General features: G+C 38.3%; 1 protein-coding gene across 1 annotated transcript in view; it reads right to left on the bottom strand.

Moving 5' to 3' along the window:
* astn2 (astrotactin 2) overlaps nt 1-21027 on the bottom strand; it is a 512045-nt gene that overhangs the window by 76875 nt on the left and 414143 nt on the right. The window contains exons 17-18 of the mRNA XM_079815958.1: nt 13074-13207; nt 9286-9434 (exon numbers count right to left, since the gene is read on the bottom strand). Of these exons, the coding sequence (XP_079672084.1) occupies nt 9286-9434; nt 13074-13207 (283 nt within the window). The remainder of the gene's footprint in view (nt 1-9285; nt 9435-13073; nt 13208-21027) is intronic.

A 21027-nucleotide genomic window follows, 5' to 3' on the forward strand; every position in this document is an offset into this window, starting at 1 on the left:
TATTCTGACCAAACTTGGTACATATCATCACAAGCATGACCTGAAGCTACATGCTGTGTTTCGGCGCAGCGCCACCTACTGGTAAGGAGATACAAAAGGCTATTTTTGCTAACTTCTGAACGGTTTGCCCAAAAATAATAAAAGTGGTCTCGTTAGATTCAGGGCAGCCTGCTGAGTCGAATGATGTCCACTTTTTTGTAGCAAAATGCTTCATTAACGTATTCTTACGAAACTCTGTATGAGTCAGTTTCGAGCCAGCACCACCTAGTGATGCAATCAAACATTCACATGCTTATAACTTTGGATTTGGTTGACTTATTTTCACAGGAGTCACATCTTTAGATTCTTGTCGAGTCCAACGATACCTAACATGCTAGGTTTCACCTTATGGTTTGTTCAAAGTTTGATTTAGCGTTTAAATAACTTTTGCGAATATCCTTGAAACCTTTAGTCCGATTGAGATGAAACCACTGTAGGAAAATCAGAATCATAGCGGGTTTACTGGTTGCTATTGGCCAAATGTCAAAATTTTAATAATAAATGCAAAAAAATGCAATCAAAGTCAGGTGTGGGATATTTGTATGCTCATAAATACAAATGTCTATAACTTTAATTTTCACCTAAATTGAGACATGTATGGGGGCACTCTGAGGACACACAAAACAAAAATGAATTTGGCTCTATACAACTCAATGTTTTTCTGCCAGGACCACTATCGTCAAAGATGATTTATTGATTATTAGCATACAGTTTGGATTGGCAGTATGGTTCTGTTCTGGGCAAGAACTCCCTGCACATCCATGTAGCCTAGCATGGATAAGAGCAGAGAGAGCAGTGATAAACCACCCTTAGGGTAAACAGAACATAACCAACATAATGTATTGCAGATATAATTAATGTCAATATTAAATGTACAAAATAATTCAGGAATTTAGTCTGAGTCGAGGGGAATAAGAATACCAAATCCTGACTGGATGAGAGGAGGGAAAGGGGATGGAAGGAGGGAAAATGAGCTCTGGAGAAACGTGATAGCTGCTTATAGTACTGAAGGAGCTTATATATTTGTGCTGTAATAGACATTGTATCCCTATAGATAGACGTGATCAGCTGACAGTCAGCTGATGCAAGCTTGACTAATGTGACCTGCCACTAAGCATGATTTATGGGTCTTTTTGCTTAAAATTGTCTACAAATGTCTTTTTTTTTCCTTTTTTTTTGCAGTTGGTCTTCTGCTAGCGATAATTGCTGTTTACAGCTACACTCACCTAAAGGATTATTAGGAACACACACTAATACTGTGTTTGACCCCCTTTCGCCTTCAGAACTGCCTTAATTCTACGTGGCATTGATTCAACAAGGTGCTGAAAGCATTCTTTAGAAATGTTGGCCATATTGATAGGAGAGCATCTTGCAGTTGATGGAGATTTGTGGGATGCACATCCAGGGCACGAAGCTCCCGTTCCACCACATCCCAAAGATGCTCTATTGGGTTGAGATCTGGTGACTGTGGGGGCCATTTTAGTTCAGTGAACTCATTGTCATGTTCAAGAAACCAATTTGAAATGATTGGAGCTTTGTGACGGTGCATTATCCTGCTGGAAGTAGCCATCAGAGGATGGGGACATGGTGCTCATAAAGGGATGGACATGGTCAGAAACAATGCTCAGGTAGGCCGTGGCATTTAAACGATGCCCAATTGGCACTAAGGGGCCTAAAGTGTGCCAAGAAAACATCCCCCACACCATTACACCACCACCACCAGCCTGCACAGTGGTAACAAGGCATGATGGATCCATGTTCTCATTCTGTTTACGCCAAATTCTGACTCTACCATCTGAATGTCTCAACAGAAATCAAGACTCATCAGACCAGGCAACATTTTTCCAGTCTTCAAATGTCCAATTTTGGTGAGCTCGTGCAAATTGTAGCCGCTTTTTCCTATTTGTAGTGGAGATGAGTGGTACCCGGTGGGGTCTTCTGCTGTTGTAGCCCATCCGCCTCAAGGTTGTGTGTGTTGTGGCTTCACAAATGCTTTACTGCATACCTCGGTTGTAACGAGTGGTTATTTCAGTCAAAGTTGCTCTTCTATCAGCTTGAATCAGTCGGCCCATTCTCCTCTGACCTCTAGCATCAACAAGGCATTTTCTCCCACAGGACTGCCGCATACTGGATGTTTTTCCCTTTTCACACCATTCTTTGTAAACCCTAGAAATGGTTGTGCGTGAAAATCCCAGTAACTGAGCAGATTGTGAAATACTCAGACCGGCCCGTCTGGCACCAACAACCATGCCACGCTCAAAATTGCTTAAATCACCTTTCTTTCCCATTCTGACATTCAGTGTGGAGTTCAGGAGATTGTCTTGACCAGGACCACACCCCTAAATGCATTGAAGCAACTGCCATGTGATTGGTTGATTAGATAATTGCATTAATGAGAAATTGAACAGGTGTTCCTAATAATCCTTTAGGTGAGTGTGTATTTATTATAATTTTTTCCCGTATGCGAGTCTATGGCAGCCCTAACAAAGGAACATAGGAAAATGATGAAATTGGGCACACTTGTAGTAATGGTCATGAATGGTAATCTGACCAATTTTGAAGTCTCTAGGACCAACTCTATAGCGCCACCACCAGTTCAAAAATGTACTGTTCTAAAAGTTATAACTTTTGAACCCTTTGATCTAGAGAAAAATTTAACTTGGTACACCTGGTTCCTCTTTATCAATTATATTTTTATCATTATGTAAATCTATTGCCATTGCACTGCACCTTTGTGCACAGGATTTTTTTTTTTTTTTCTTCCCTTTAACTAAAGAAAATTAATTTTGGCTTGTCTAATGTGTTGACTGTGTTCATGATGGATTTATTCTGACTTTCAGGACAGCTAGTTTTTCTTGCATTTCTTGCAACTCCAAAAAGCATGTTACCAGCAAGCTTTGAGTACCAAAATAAACACTAGGAACTGACAGTTTTCCTGCAACAGCCAACCGAAAAGAAAAAATTACCAGACGACTTTGGTGCCCGAAAATGAGGGCACTGTGCAAGAATCATGCCGTCTATTCTAAGTCACGGATCAATATGACTTTAATTTCAAGGTAACACTCTGTCCCTCCTTCTCCTCTAGCCTCCATTTTTTTTCAATTCAAAGAAAAAGTGTTAAAGTGGAGACAGTAAAAGTACAAAAAGCGAGTCTGGTCTTGTCTGAACCCATTATAATTGGCTTGTGGTGTCGAACGCATAAAACCTTCCTCGTCCTGCTGTGTGAATATGTGTCAGACAGGCTCAGGATCTTAACCTAATGGTAACGCATGGTGACACATTGTTGCCGAGAATCTGATTTTATGTGTACAAAATTGTGAGGCAAACAGCATGTAATAAAGTTGTTTATAGATGGCAAGACAAGAACATTCTGGCTTCCCAGCATTGGTCAGCACAAAGCTAAACATTTTATTTAGTTTAATTAGTAAATGCAAAACATATTTGTGGGCAGTGAGTCAACTGCCTTAGGTGAACACAGTGGTTGGTTGTGAATTTTTTTTATATCACGACATGTGTTCGTCTATGGAGCCGGAGAGAGAAGGGAGGTGTTTGGCTCAAATGTTATTGTTGTCTTCACTTTTTAAGTGAACTGTACAGTCCTCGTGCTCAAAACATACTGTAAATATTACAGTCTTAGCATCATTTCGAGAAAGCATTCAGACCTGTACTGATTGTTCACTGCAGATCGGAACTTGGCCAAAGTCATGAAACTCGAGTGAAATGTTTACGCTGCACATTTCCGTTTAATTCTTTGGGAAACTTTGAGAAAGTTAGTCTAAAAAAGCACATCAAATAGGGTTGGCAGGAAAACTGTCCACAAAGGATGAGATTCTCCTGAACCCTCATTTATGAACTTAAAACGAATGGCCTTTTAGGCATTAACTTCAGACTAGTGTGAGTGTATCGCATTACTAACTTGTTGACGTAACACCGGTAAAGCCTGCAAAGCTGCAAAACTTTCTCATGATGTCTGCAAGGATGGCATAAAAAGGAACGGAGGTGACTTAACTTTTGCATGCATGTACCACCATTGCTCTAAAATGTACCACACATATTTATATTGTACTTAAACATTAATTCTTTGCATTATGACGTTATTTATTCAGTGAGAGGCTGAGAAATAGGAGGGTTTCCTTTTGACATCCTCCCAAAGGGAAAGTCATTTCAGAGGGAAAGCAAGTTAATGCATTTCGTTTTTCATTGGAAAACCATGCAACGTGCATTAAGAAAGTTGACTTTATTATTTGTTTAGCTATCAAATATTCTGTCCTTGTCCACCCTGATACCACTTTCCCCGAGTGTCCTGTCTTAAACTGCAAAATTTCCTTCGTGAAGACTTGTCGTTATTCCACAAATCCTCTTATTTCATATCACAACAGTTGATCTCTTTGTTGCGAAACAAAGACTGTATTTTTGTCTCGAATGTTACAGAATGTGATACACGATCCAAAAGATGCTTGAATCTCAGAACCAAAAAGAGCCCTTGTTAGCGTGTCTTTCACCTTTGATTATGGTCACGGGATAGAAAATAAGCATGTTGTCATCACCAGGTTTTCTTAGAGGCTTTTCTCTAGAGATTTTGGAGTGGTGCTTTCATAGTTTGGTTAATTTGGTGTGAAAGTGGTTCTCCCAAGTCCACTAGTGCATGGTCTGGGGTGTGTGGAAGCAAAAAATGTGGAAGTGAAATGCTGTTGATGACGTATAACTTGCCATAACTGCATGCTTACAGTTTATATTTATGGGTATGATTTTATTTACAATTTAAACAGCCACACTAATTGTATTTACATTACACTATCTAGAGTTTGTTTTAGTACTTGAAACTTAAATACATAAAACAGAATACAACTACAGTCACAATTTATTCAAAAATTGATGCCAAACAATTGATTTGAATAGAATTCACTAGTTCTCTTTTCAACACATTTAATGATTGTTTTTTTTGATGGATTTGAATATATATAAAAAAAAATCTCAAAGACTATTTATAATAAAGTTTTAGATTTTTTTTGTTTTGTTAGAAATATAGATTTTTTTCTGTGAATTTGTGTTTTTGCAGATTTCCCATTAATTTCCTGTGGTGGTCATTTTTGACTGAAGAGCACAAGTGGGAGTATTTACGACCACTTAGCATGCTTACATTTTTTTTTGTGTGTTTACATACCTAATGCTAGAAAAGTCACCAAGTTTCATATAATTCTGATGAAGCTGTGATTTCTAAAAATTCAAAATGTGGTTCGTATGTTAAGTTTTTCATAGGTGTGTGTGTGTGTATATATATAAGTGTGAAAACCCAACATGTGTGTGTGTGTGTGTGTGTGTGTGTGTGTGTGTGTGTGTGTGTGTGTGTGTGTGTGTGTGTGTGTGTGTGTGGATGTGTCAATATCACACTCTTGATGTTTTATAGTGTCACCCCTTTACTGCTGTGAACTTTTTTTCAGCATCGTGGCCGATTTGTAGATTGTACACACAAATATTCAGAGAATTTTTGTGTTTTTGCCGATTTCCCATTCATTTCCTATGGTCGGTCATTTATGACCGAAGACAATGAACACAATTTTTTTTAGGACCAATTAGCATGCTCGAATCATGACCCCACATTTTTTATGTGTTTACACCTAATGCTAGAAAAGTCACCAAGTTTCATATCATTCTGATGAAGCTGTGATTTCAAAATTCAAAACAGAAAATGTTCCGGTCAGAAATGACCAAAGAGCACCAGAGGGTTAAACTATTAAAACCTTAAGTTTATCTGTTCCTCACATAATGTGGCTTCAGAAGACTTGGAATGTAACGCAAGCATTTGTCATACTTTTATACGGTGTTTGCTGCAGTACGTGTTTTATACTGTTGAGAAGTGGTTAGGTTTAGGGTAGATTCTCAAATATATCCATGAAAATAAATAAATATAAATATAGCTGAGAGCAGCAATTATCGGGCATTTAAGGCCTTTAAGCGCATGCGTAAAAAGATATTACGTTTTATTTAGCAAGCATGTAACCACTTGGATAATGGATGGAAATGACCATGTACAGCCAATCCAGGCAATTTACTATATGAAATATATGGTTATTAAAGGTTTTTTTATTTTTATAGTGCCACCTATGGTCTGATCTCCATAAAGTTGGCATGCTTGTTTAGAGTCATGTCGCAAGTGCTCAGCTATTTTCGTGAAGTTCCGAGTTTTCGTTTAGGAGTTATAGGCTTTTGATACTGATTTTGCCACACCCATTCTATAAATGACCATGTTATAGCTACCCAAAGGGTAAAGTTCAGCATTTATTTGATAATTATTGATCTAGAGCGTCCAGAGAATTGTACTACATTACTACGTTTTTTTTAAGATTGAATGAAAAACCCAGGACTAGTTCACAAAAGTTGATTTTTTAAATGATCTTGAATATTTAAAGAACAATTTGATTGACAGCAGGGGTTCTTGAGGCAAAGTTGTTCAGTATGATTAGATCTATCAAATGATATCAATATTGTGTGGATGTGTGAAACATCACGTGATTACTGAGGCATAAAACTCGTCAGCGCCACCCAGTGGCCGATATCTTTAAAAATTCGTACAGACCTCTAGAGCCATGAGTCGAACAACAGAGCTTAATTCCGATAGGCCTTCGTTAACCTTGTGCTTGAACTTCATTTGTATTTTGATCTTCTGAGTCTTCAGCCTGTCTCTGGTTCACCGACCGTTACACATGGCACCTTGAACAAAGACACTGTACGCCAATTCCCCTGTCAATCAGACTAACGGTTGGGAGATTATAGCTATTTTCAAGTTATTGTTTTTTCACATGACCAAAGATTGAGCCAAGTGTGTACCAAGTTTGAAATAGTGAAAATATCTCATTCCGTTCACAAGTTATAGCCATTTTAGTAAAAGACTTCAAAGACTTTAGCGCCCCATAGCAACAGTAAATTGAAATAAAAAATGTTTTTTCCATAATACATATTCAGACTCCAGAGAATATTTCTGCACTGGATTTGTTCCGATTTGCCAAAAAAAAAAAAACTAGGACTAGTTCGCAAAAGTAGGTTTTTGACAAAATTCAAAATGGCGGAAATTAATTCGGAGATTAACGTTTTGTCCGTCTTGAGGATTCCAATGATATACTGTAAGACACTTGAGTCTACGAAAAATGGGAGTTATGAGCAATCTTGCGTTTTTGATCTCTGTAACGCCCCCTATTGGCCAATCGGGATCATACCTTGTCAGACTCTCCCCAAATTGACTTAAGTTTGAAGTCTCTCGGCCTTACGGTTTGGTCTGCATGATCAGTTTTACGGCAGAAAAATTATAATAAAAATCCTTACAATTACAATAGGGTTCCAGCACAAAAAAAATCAGTTCTCCTTTTACAAATGCATGTAAAGAATTACATTTCTTGATCTGACGCAATTGACCTATCTGTAAGCCCCTCCCCTCGAACGCAGATGAGCCAATAGCAGTTGAGTATCAGTTGCGCTGGGACCGGAACTCGGACATCTTTAGGTTTCAGCGCCATAGAGAAACATTGGAAAATCCGAAGCTCTCATCGGTTTGATGGTGTTTATGCTACAAAAATGCTAAAATGTCGTGCCTGAGGTACTGTAACACTGACTCCAGAGATCCTGAGAGGATTTTCTGTTTGTCATACTCTCGTTAAGTTATGATTAAAGTCCCTGCTAACATACAAACCGAAATAACTAACTGTTCTCACGTCATGTAACCCTGTAACACTGTAGGTCAAAAACACGAAGGTCTACATTTCAGTGCCTCTCCATATTAAACTGGTTATATGTAAATGTATTTAATTTTAGATATGTTTAAGGTCTACATTATCTGTCCTACTAAGGAGGACTCCTATTTTGATGGGTATTATAGTCTATGGGTAACTTAGTGAAAGGAAGAGCTTGCACGTAGTTTTGCAGATACAAAGTTTACCAGTTACTAACTGCATCCTCGAAAAGGCATAAGGTCTGTGTATATGTTTGTTTACTGTAAGTTGTATGAGTGTTTTTGTGTAATTTGCTGTGTATGTTAATGGTAATGCAACGGAGAGAGATAGTTTGTGAATGAGACGTTAATGCGCACTTCTTATGCTTTGTTTGTTCAGCTCTTACGATGATTTTTTTGGAGTGAAAAAGGACATAATACATTTGATAAACCATCAGTAAAGTTTGGCCATCATTCGGACGGGATATACGCTACAATCTGTGTCCAAAAACATCCTGGGACAAGGTTTTCACACTGACAGCTGTCATTGTAAGATATAAAGCAACTCCGTTTGTTTGTCCGAGTTAGCAACAGTAACTAAGGGGGGCGGGGCTTACCGATAGGTCAATTGAGTTCCTAGTTCGTTGACAGAGCAACACCTATAGGCGTAGGCGTCTTAATAGTGATGCTGAAGGCGCTTGACTATAGTTGGATTTTTGACGCCTTGCGAGTGAGAATGGGTTCGCAGATCACTGTTTTTAGACCACTGGATGGTGTAATCCTGGTTGGATATAACCAATCACGGTCTGTCGATCAGAATAATAGATGTCACACCATCTGCCAGTAGACGTCTTCATCTCCTGCCTTCACTCACCAGCGCTCTTCCTTCTGCTAGATTGATTGGTTGCAATGACTAAACCTGAACATTTTGTCTCTCCTCTTTTATTAGATTCCTGTCACCTGAGCACTGACTCACAAGCTCTGACTCGGACAGATGAGTATAGGTCAGTGCCAGACACACAGGCTGTTAGTAACCTGGTCATGAAACCCTGAAATCATAGTGGAAGCCATGGAAGCTTAACAAGATTTGACCAGATCAACAAGACAATCAGTTATGTATTCAGACTCTGACCACAGGCTACAAGAGCATTGTAGAGCCTTGACTGAACTGCAATTTCCCAGCACTGGGAAATTAGATTTCTAAATTGATCACAGAATGGTACATTCACATCGAAATTATTGGAAGCATCTCGTAAGATTGGACAAGGTCCATTAGGAAAAAAGTAGCGGTGAAAATGAAGGGGGGAAAAGGTTGTCAGGTGGACTAGAAAAAGGCATGCCAGGAAAATAAATGTGTTATTCACATCAATACTCGTTTGTATTCTGATTCGTTCATGTGCTCCTTTATTCAGTTTCCCCCCACTAAATATACAGCCTCGGTGAACATGAGAAAAACGAACTTCTAACTTTTGACCGCTACTGTAGTTCCCCTTGTATTTCATGTGTTTTGCAGATTTTATGAAGCAGGTGTCCTTAAACCTGACCTGTGTAGATTTCTGCCTCTGACGGGTCCTCTACTCGCTTGTGTTGAATGATGTAATCTGAAACCTTGTAGCCAATCAGGGGTTCGACATCGATCCATTCCAGCGCCACCATCGTACTGGAGGGTTCCAGGTGTGGAGCCAGTCTCAGTCTGTGAAAATAAAGAAAAGACAGCATTGTGTGCATGCTAGGATTTGATGAAGTGCCTCAGTTTCAAGATCCTTTGAGTGATTTATAATAACGACTGTTGCTTGTCAGACTGTACGAACATGATCCCCGCATGATGTCACACTGTTAGGCCTTATTTGTCATTAAAGGGTTAGTTCACCCAAAAATGAAAATTCTGTCATTAATTATTCACCCTCATGTCGTTCGACACCCGTAAGACCTCCGTTCATCTTCAGAACACAAATGAAGATATTTTAGTGTAAAGCTGATGCTGAGAAAGGCTTCAGATAGGCCTCCATTGGCATTCAGTACATTTACACTCCCAAGACCCATAAAAGGCACTAAAAACGTCGTTACAAAGTCCATCTCACCACAGTGGCTCTACAATAATTTTACAATGCGACGACAATAGTTTTTGTGCGCAAAAAAAAATCAAAATAACACCTTTATCCAGCTTGTTCTTGTCTTCCGTGTGTGCCTCCACGACGCATGCGCGAGAATATGACGCAGATCCGGCGTTCAGACACATGACCCAGAAGAGATTTGTTTACAAGCAGAGGAAGACGTGCGTGTCTAAGCTGTTGAATTCTACATTGATCGTGCTTTAGGTCTCGGCGTAGTGCTCAAAATGGGGTTAAAGTGTGCATTTCATGGATTCCCGAACACCGGCGCTACGTCATATTCTCGCGCATGCGTCGTGGAGGCACACACGGAAGACAAGAAGAGGTTGAATAAAGTCGTTATTTTGATTTTTTTTGCGCACAAAAACTATTGTCGTCGCATCGTAAAATTATTGTAGAGTCACTGTGGTGAGATGGACTTTGTAACGACGTTTTAAGTGCCGTTTATGGGTCTTGGGAGTGTAAATGTACTGAATGCCAATGGAGGCCTATCTGAAGCCTTTCTCAGCATCAGCTTTCAACAAAAATATCTTCTACCATTTGTGTTCCGAAGATGAACGGAGGTCTGACGGGTGTCGAACGACATGAGGGTGAGGAATTAATGACAGAATTTAAATTTTTGGGTGAACTAACCCTTTAATGTACGATAGTCAAAAACTTGTTGTCTGGAATTTTACATCTTTAACCCGTGACTGTGAGCTTGAATTGCTAGCAGGCAAAACAATCTTTAGCGTTAATTTTGATCATGGCTTTTCTTTAAAAAAAAAAGACGATGGGCCCTATCATACACACGGCACAATGCGACTCCAGGCGCAACGCAAGTGTTTTTTGCTAGTTTCAACCTGACGTAGTTCTCATGTTCACGTCCAGCTCCTCGTTGTTTAAATGTCAAATGCACTGGCGCATCTTTTCACCCATGGGCGTCTGGTCTGAACACAAGTAGGAAGTAGGGGTAGGAAGTTGGCAGCCTCATGTGACAGGAAGGAAGTTAATACCTTTTTTCTTCTTCTTGAAATCCTTTATTTGGTTGTTTGCTTGCATATCATTAGTCGCGTTTCCATTACAGATTTGCGCAAAACTTTTGCGATATTTTCTAGAAGTCGATAAAAAAATATTGCGAAATGACAGCGTTTCAATTAACTGATGTTATGCTACTAAAAAAAATTTTTTCCTCACGTGATAAATCATTACAAATATTATCCTCAGTATGCTGTTAGGTTTATGTTTATCCCAGCCACTGCACGGCATTATTTTTAATGGAAAGAGACGTGCGTGTTATAGCACTGATGGCAAGGAAAGCACCGTATACTTGAGCGGCACATATGAGGTGTTATGATAAATTGTGGCATTCTATATTCTATTGTTTTTAATGAGTTTAATAAAGAACTCGTCTTCTGTCCAAACATACCATCATCTGTAAAGAATGATCGACTTTTACATAAATCAGGTTATTGTGATGCATTGCCAGAGACGAGCGAAAAGTTTGAATTTGCATGGTGGTAACTCAAAGGTTTTTTTTTTACCACTTTGTTATTTTGGCTTGGAATTTCGTTTGTTGGAAATATAAACTGAATTTAGAAATGCTTTTGAAACGAAAAAAAAAAGTTTGATAAACAAAATATATTTTTGAAATGAAGACAGAGTTTGGAGTGGAGTGCAAAATAATCTGTTCCCTGAGTCCATGGCCTTTGCTGTTATTGTGAGTGTACACAAATAAAAGTAGTCCGTTTACTGTGTATAATTATGTCTTGCACTTATCTCTGTATGGCTCAAAATGACGGAGTATTGTGAGTTGTTTCCGCTGGAATAAGGAAAAAATCAATCAAAAGGCGCCGACGACTTCGTCGGACAGAGGGTTAAAGAAAACTTAGCCTATTTAGTTTCATAGTTAGGCTATGTTTAAATATTATAATCTTTTCATTTCATGTTGATTATGAAAAGTGAGCAGCAGGAGTAAGGCACATAATCAGATGCGCATATGTCAGGGGACATGGATTTTAAGCACTTCATTAAATTGTGTTTTCTAGAAAGTCTTTCTTTAAAATTTATTTTGTTTTGTATAAATTGTATTTTAATTTTGATCAATGTTTAATCAACTATTTGGCTGTATATTTAAACCAAGATCGTCAGGAATGGATTGACATAATAATATGTAGTAATATGTAATAATAATAAGTAATATGTCTTAATTACAGTAGGCCTTTAGATAGTTATGATTTTTGTGGCTACACCGGGGTCCGTTATTATAAAGTTATGCCACTGTCCTTATTAGGAGAAAATATATGTCCTTTTAAATGGGAGCAATGCGTGACCTACCAGGTGACCTGTAAATGCGTTTCCATTGCAATTTTGCGAAAATTTCCTTTTTCGAATTGCCTGAAAAACCACCTCATGCGAGCGTAAAAACTTTTTTGTGATATATGGGAGTTTTTGTGAAATTTACACGTTTCCATTGGGCGTATTTTCAATCCGCAATTTCAATTTGCGCTATTTGAAGGGTAATGGAAACGTGGCTATTGAAACATAAAACATGGATAATACACTCTAAAAAAAGGCTGGGTTAAAAAACCCAGCAATTGGGTTAAAAGTTTGCTTAAAACAACCCAATCGCTGGGTTAAAACAACCCAATCGCAGGATTAAAACAACCCAAACGCCGGGTTAAAACAACCCAATCGCTGGATTAAAACAACCCAAACGCCAGGTTAAAACAACCCAATCGCTGGGTTAAAACAACCCAATTGCTGGGTTAGTCCATTTTCAACCCATCTTGGGTTATTTTTAACCCAGCATTTTTTCTAGAAAAATACTTACAGAAGGAAAATGACAACTATACACTGCGGCAACTATAGTTGCCGGTGGGCTTAAATGTTCATTGTATTTATTGTTCATTAAATAATATTAACACGTATAACTTTTGGTTGATTTAAAAAAAAAGCATTAGTAAATGTTGAAATTAACATGAACTACATGCTTTAGAATTATTTTTCTTTTTTTTAGTGCATGCATTTAATGCATTTCACTAAATGGAACTGTATTGTAAAGTGTCACAGTGTTTTTTTTTTCATTACGCGTGACTCAGCAAGTGATGAAACGATTGTGATTTGGCAGTGAAGATGAGGCATATTCGGCAGCATCATTTGTCTCAGTCGAGGATGTCTTAACAGGGGCCGTGAATTAAGTATTGCAGAGGTTTGCAGAGCGGCGGGTCAGGGTTACTTACACCGGCCGCCTCAGGGGGCTGCAGTTGGGCAGCCCGTCTTTGCCAAGCGCAGTCAGGTCACAGCGGCACCAGTTCTCGATGACATCACCCTTCCCCGCACACCAGTATGAGCTCATCGTGGCACTTTTGAAGGCCTGCAAAATAAATGGCACAGGTGAGAGAAATGCAATTATCTCCATGAGCAAACGTCCTTCCGGCGCAGTCGATGAGTCACCGCGAGTCGCCAGCAACACACTCTGCCACCTCCACTCCAAAAGTGCTGTATCTCTGTGAAGTTACGCGGGCTGAGGGCATCTCGGGGCGCTTTGTACAGACAAGAACCTGTCAAGATTTAATTGGAAACCGTACCAAAAAAGGTCAGCCCACGTGTGAATGTCAAGAGACTCCATCTCAGGGGCAATAATAAGACAAGCAAGGGCCCGTGACTCATTCCATAGGATGTGGCGGACTAGTCTAGCACTGTCAAAAGTATAGCGCGTCAATGCATGCGATTAATTGTTTCGGTTTAGCGTGTTCAAAATATTTAACGCCTTTGTCATCCTTTGGCTAGTGTTACATTATATGATCACGCTCTTATTCATGCAAATGCCTTTAAACCATTCAAGCGCGACGAGAAAGACACAGAAAGACACGCGGCGGTGCCGCCAGATTTGAGTTCTCTTTCTCACTTGAACAAACAATAACACACACAATTATGCCAAAATGCAGAGTATTCTCATATTCTTAAATGAGTCAAATAACGTCTTAAATGAGGAAATGAGATGCGCGTCGGATCCGCCCGCCGCCATGTTCAGCAGATCTTAAAGTGACAGCAGCCGCTAATGATGTCTGCCATTAAAGGATTAGTTCACTTTTAAATAAAATTTTGCTGATAATTTGCTCACCCCCATGTCATCCAAGATGTCCATGTCTATCTTTCTGCAGTCGAAAAGAAATTACGTTTTTTGATGAAAACATTCCAGGATTGTTCTCCATATAATGGACTTCAATGGGCTCCAAACGGTTCAAGGTCCAAATGACAGTTTCACTGCAGCTTCAAAAGGCTTTAAACGACACCAGATGATGAATAAGGGTCTGATCTAGCTAAACGATCAGTTTCTGCGAGAAACCGAGCAGTATTTATGCTATTATTTTACCTCTTATCAGACGAACATGATCATCTCTGAGCTCCGCCATAACTTCCGCTAAGTGAGGTCAAAATACGAGCCTGGTCATAGATATATACGTAGATGCCTCATTGGTGCCTGCACGGATCCGTCGAATGAGGCATCTATGATCGATATATCTATAACCACATTCATATTTTGACCTCACTTAGCGGAAGTTATGGCTGAGCTCAGAGATGATCACGTTCATCTGATAAGAGGTAAAATAATAGCATAAATACTGCTCGGTTTCTCGCAGAAACTGATCGTTTAGCTAGATAAGACCCTTATTCATCGTCTGGTATCGTTTAAAGCCCTTTGAAGCTGCACTGAAACTGTCATTTGGACCTTGAACCGTTTGGAGCCCATTGAATTCCATTATATGGAGAAAAATCCTGGAAAGTTTTCATCAAAAACCTTAATTTCTATTCGACTGCAGAAAGAAAGACATGGACATCTTGGATGACATGGGGGTGAGTAAATTATCAGCAAAAGTTTTTCTAAAAGTGAACTAATCCTTTAATGTTCATCAAAGAACAAAGGGAAGAGAGAAAATACCAGCTTTGATAAGTAGTTATTCTATATTTAATGTATCCTTTATGCAGTTAAGACTCTAAAGTGTTTGATTGAACTTTATTAACTTTCTGTATAGTGATTATATATGAAGGCCACATAGATATGACATTTATTATAAGGGGTTTATGTGAAGATTAATATTAAAAGTTGTTATTTTTTTTAAAAACCTAATAAATGCTGAAATTGATAGATTTCAAGTATACAGTAATGTTGAATGTCTATCATTGAAAATCAATTTCATAGAGACATCAGTATCAGTGATTCTGGCCTTCATTCATAAAAAGATGCCATTACAACAAATATTTAAAATATACTGTATTTAAGTTGTTTCTACATTATAATGACCGTGAAATGATTACAATATAAAAATATTAAAAACTTTTTTTTGGTAAAAAAGTACGGTATGACTTATAATTAGTAATATGCATGCCAATAATCAGCTAGTTAATAGTGAGAATTAGACTAAAGTGTTAACATTAAATAACTTTAAGTTGCAGGCATCTCTTAACACCTGAAGCATTGTCAGCGTACAGGTATTTTTTTTCCTATTGATTTTCTGGCAGCTGCCATGAATTTAACAGGATATATTTTACAGTGAAGTAGTCCAAACGTTGAGCTCTCGCTCCAGCAGACAGTGATGAGGAAGACGCCCATCTCCCTGATAGCATCAGCAGGTTTCTGGCTGCCAGACCTCACCCCTTATTTACGCACAGGCAACTCTCTTTAAACGGCCTTGATGAATGAGACGTTATTACAGCAGCCGAGAGACGGAGGGGAAAGACTGCGATCCATTGCGCTATAATGACTTTCATGAGAGATGCCTGGCAGAGGCACGGAGGCGTGGAAGTCCAAACACAGAGAGTGAATGGAGAGGTGCGAGAGTGTGGCGGCGCGAGCCAAATCACGGAAACAGTATACATATCACGAGACAGCTGTTTTACTGGAAACTCTACAAAAAATGCTTTATGTATCCAATAACCATGTGATAGACTATTCTGGGGTAATCCACTGAAAGTACTCTTTTAATTTGGAATTTTAAGGACATAAACACACTCAAACCGGTTAAAATATTGGGGTTACAATTTATTTTGATGGACATTCTACTTACTATAAGTAACTAATAAGTCAACTAACCCACATTAGAGTATTAGTAGACTGTTGAGTTAGGGTTAGTAGAATAAGTTGACATGTAGTTGCAAAGTTTCTCATAGCTAGTAGAATGTCCTAAGTGGACTTAAAATAAAGTGTTAACCAATAAGGTTTCATTAGTTTACATTAGTTAACTATATTAGTTTAGGGTCCAATTCTTACTATTAACTAGTTAGCATGCATATTAATATGATATTGGCTGTTTATAAAGCACATATTAATGCCTTATTCGGCATCATCATATTCTACATCCCTTAATACCTAAACTTAACAACTACCTTACAAACTATTAATAAGCATAAGAGTTTATAAGAGGCAAAAGTCATAGCTAATAGTGAGAATTGGACCCTAAACTATACTAATTGGACCCTAAACTATATATATATATATATCTGTATTCAACTGTATATTGAATAATAACTTGAAATTACTTCAAAAGGTAACACCTAAACAAATAAGTTTAACTTAATTCATTACTGTTTATCAACTTAATTTCACTAGGTCAATCACAAAATAATTTTAGTTCATTTAACCCTATTATTTACATTATTCTAAATAAAGTTTACTTAAATGTATTCATTTTTCCCCAAATATATACTTTTTAATTACCTGTAAGTAAAAACCTCAATTTCAAACATTATATACATTATATATATACTTTAGTTTAGAGTCCAATTCTCATTATTAACTAACCTTAATACGACTTTTGCCTCAATAAACTCCTAATTACTGCTTATTAATAGTTAGTAAGGCAGTTGTTAAGTTTTGGTATTGGGTAGATTAAGGGATGTAGAATATGATCATGCAGAATAAGGCATTCATATGTGCGTCATAAGTACTAATAAACAGCCAATATCCTAGTAATATGCAAGGTTAAGCAAACACTGAAAAACCAGCCACTATTTCCTTCAGTAACTATGCTCGTTATCATAAGGTGTTCATCACTAATGGTCAATCATCACTCAATTAATCACTTAATTATCTTATTAACTCAACAGTGCTTAAGAGTTCATTTTAAGATCTCAAGAGTGTGGAGTCAAATAAACTCCGATGAGAGTTTTTACTGTGCACATCCATAAGCACAACAATGAAATATGCTTGCAAAATATTTAACACATTTTTAAATATATTTGAATAAAGGGTGAATCTATTTCCCTTCACTTTTGGCCACAACTATACATGCACTCCTTTTATTGTAATGATGCTGGATGTAACCCTTGAGGAAGGAGGGATCCTTGAGAGAAACCAGCGATCAAATGATAAATCTTCCCCATGAAAACAACAGTTTGACAAACCCACAGAAGTGCCTGCTATAAAACTAGTTCAAAATGTATTTGGAGGTGCAGGAAGGGCACATTTCGGCAGAGCTGTCCTTCATGTCGAATCATGCGTTCCCAGCCAACACTATGAAAGTGCCGCTCAAACTACAGAAAACTGAAGGTTTAACAAATATGCCCATTAGAGTGGCATTCGGCAATTGCGAAAAGGGTTAAAAAAGTTTCTGCAAATGGGAAACAGATGATCAGAAAAGCGCAACATGAAATATCAACACTGATGAGAGCAGCCCCGCTCATGGACAAACAGAGAGCCGCAGACGTGCACACACATTTACCACCAGCGGTTTCCTAGAAAACGCACGCTTGACTGCTCAACTGCACATGTGAGAAATAGACAAACCGATTATGGCTATGTTTATGTATGCAGAGTAACCTAAGCCAGTTTCAACTGAGTAAACACGGAGGGTAATTAGGTACGTGTGTTTGTCTCTCTCTCACTGTGTGTGTGTGTGTGTGTGTGTGTGTGTGTGTAATGAGGGGGGATCTCATGGAGGTCAGACAGAAAGGGGAACCCTAAAGGCCTCACGGCAAAGTTAAAAATAAAGTCCAAAATACCTGAGCGGTGGTACTGTTAGCGAACCACACTGATGAGAGCGGCGTTTAGATGAATATGTAAATATCAGACTGTCCTCAAAAAACAACAACTCTATAGGTCGTTTTTCAAACACCTTATTACGACCTTTATTTATGTTTTAAAGTCATGCGCCCTCTAGCTGGCGTAAAAATAATGACAGTGTCGTGTTATGTCTGTCGTCATAAAAAGGACGTATGACTGTCGTTACCAATCAAAATGCGTGTTCATTGAAACGCAATTTGTTGCCTTTAATCACCATTTGTCATATTTCCATTTAGCAAAAAAATTTTTTTATTAACAACTACCACACCACCCCTAAACCTAACCAGTGATTTATATTGCATATACACTTTATGAGCAAATGCATTCCCTGGGATCGAACCCATGATTGCATGATCACATGATGTTGTATTTTGCAATGCTCTATCAATTGAGCTACGCAAAATCTAAAATATAATGCAAATAAAAGGAAACAAAGCATTCAAATTAAAGTGTCCTGTTGTCGATAGGGGCGCAACTTTAATAAACGCTCCTATGGGTCGTATTTCATGAATTAAAATGAAAGTGTCCTGTTGTTGATAGGGGCGCAACTTTCATAAACGCTCCTATGGGTCGTATTTCATGAATTAAAATGAAAGTGTCCTGTTGTCGATAGGGGCGCAATTTTAATAAACGCTCCTATGGCACGTATTTCATGAATTAAAATGAAAGTGTCCTGTTGTCGATAGGGGCGCAATTTTAATAAACGCTCCTATGGGTCGTATTTCATGAATTAAATATAATACTATAAATAGTTCTCACTTTCGATTAGGTCACGGAAAAAATGGGAAAATGACATTAATTATGTGCTTTAAATCAATCGTTATAGTACATTAATTGCATTATTATTAAGAGTTCATTAAAATGTTTGCAAATACATCAAGCACACACACACACACACACACACACGTCCATGTTTTATAGGGACTTTCCATAGAAATTTGTTTTTTTACTGTACAAACCATATATTCTTTCGCTAAATCCTTACTGTATTTAATTCATATTTATTTATTTAATAAGTGGTTATGTTTATCTTTGTGGCCAGGCTTAATGTATTTGTAAACATTTTAATGAACTCTTAATAATAATGCAATCAATTTTCAATAATGGTTGCACTGTAAAAAAAATATATGATGATATATGACATATGATATATAACAGCACATTGCTTAAACTCATCAAAATTGTTAAGCATTTTTTTATAAGTTATGCAAGATTCAACAAATTTTTTAAGTCAAATTGATGTAATTTAAGTTAAAATTACTTAAACATCCAAGTTGTTTGTACTTTTTTTACAGTGTGTTTTAAAGCACTTTAATAATGTCATTTTCCAATTTTCCGTGACCATTATTACCACATTATCTAAGCTAATTAACCAATAACACTTTGTTAATTAAAGTGACAACAAATGAAGAGCTCACTATTTGTATATAGTCTATTAATGTATTAACTACTGTATTTTTTAAATGATTTATAATTACACAGTAGTTATTGTAAAGTGTTACCCTTAAAGTATTAAACATGAAAAACAGTGTCTGTGTCACTTTCAATTAGAATTACAGCATCAGTTTCTACTATAAAGCGTCTCTCTCCGGCGTGTTCATGTTTTCACAGAAGAAATGAACCGGAGAAGATTTACACCTCAAAGAAGGCGGAGCCTAAGAGCCACGCCCACCTATTACATCATCGCCACAGACCAATGGCGGTTCAAAGGCGTTTACAAGCTGCAGCAAACTCTTCTGGAAAGTTCCAATAAATGAACTCCTTAAACAAGAACCGTTTTGACCTGATTCTGCTTCGAAATTACGTCACACCAGTTCGGTCTTCGAAGTATATCAGCACTTTACTCAGAACCCTGCCCTGGATCAGTCAAATAAAGTTCAACACCAAGGTTTCCGAAGACCTTACCGATAAGAAAAATGTGCTGTTGCACAGTAAACAAAAACATTTCTTGTTTTGAAACCGTCGATGACCCCCCGAGTTCCACAAAACCTCTTAGCTCTCTAAACCCATTCTCAATGACAAGACAATCATGACGTCTAAATGCTATTATCTGTTGTAACTCATCTGAGCTCACCCTATTACTGTCCCCAATCAGCGTCTGATATGTGCAAACATTAGCCAGCTGGCCCGAGGAATTGATTCATCCGATGACCCAAAACCTCAGCAAACAGGTCATTCCGATCATTCGGCCTAATGTATTGAAGGAAATGTCCCTGTTTCTAGGAACGCCTATAACCATCTTCCAGGAAGGGAGCTATGGCTTCGATTGAATCCGGGGTTCAGAAGGGGACACGAAGAATGCAAATAAAAGTGCACATCGTTGAAAAGCAGCAAACCGCCTCAAGGGTGCCTATAAGCTGATTTGATTTGCTTTCTCTATCAACCTAAATGGCCAGCAAAATCCATGGGTATAGCATTCCCTGGAAAATGGATTTTAGTCAGCATCTTGCCTAGGGTTTAATACCAACTATCAGGACAGCATCCGTGTTTTTTTCTCCTCTGCGGTGAACGAAGATTGCACCGTGATCGGATTGGTCGCACACCTTTGAATGTGTAGACGGCTGAGCGGTTTTATTCCAACGAGCAGCCATATACTCAATTACAGTCGAGACTATCTTCAACACACACGAAACACAACACCTGTTGAGTCGCTCGTTTTCGGCTTCTTTAAAAGTTTTGCAGAGCTGTAAGCAAAATTTGGAGGTCAAATAAAAGATGCTTGGCGGTGCGAGTTAGTATGATGTGTGAGAGTAGCACACACACACACACACACACACACACACACACACACACACACACACACACACACACACACACACACACACACACACACACACACACACACACACACACACACACACACACACACACACGTTTGTTTTTGTGAAATGTGAGGACATTCCATAGGCGTAATGGTTTTTATACTGTACAAACCGTATGTTCTATCCCCTTACACTGCCCCTAAACCTAGCCATCACACACACACACACACACACACACACACACACACACACTGCCCCTGCCCCTGCCCCTAAACCTAACCCTCACAGGAGACTGTGCAGTTCACTTTCTGTGAAAAAAAACTTGTTCTGTGTGATTTATAAGCATTTTGAAAAGTGAGGACATGGGGA

This window comes from Gobio gobio, assembly GCF_949357685.1.
Source record: "Gobio gobio genome assembly, chromosome: 4".
Lineage (NCBI taxonomy): Eukaryota > Metazoa > Chordata > Actinopteri > Cypriniformes > Gobionidae > Gobio > Gobio gobio.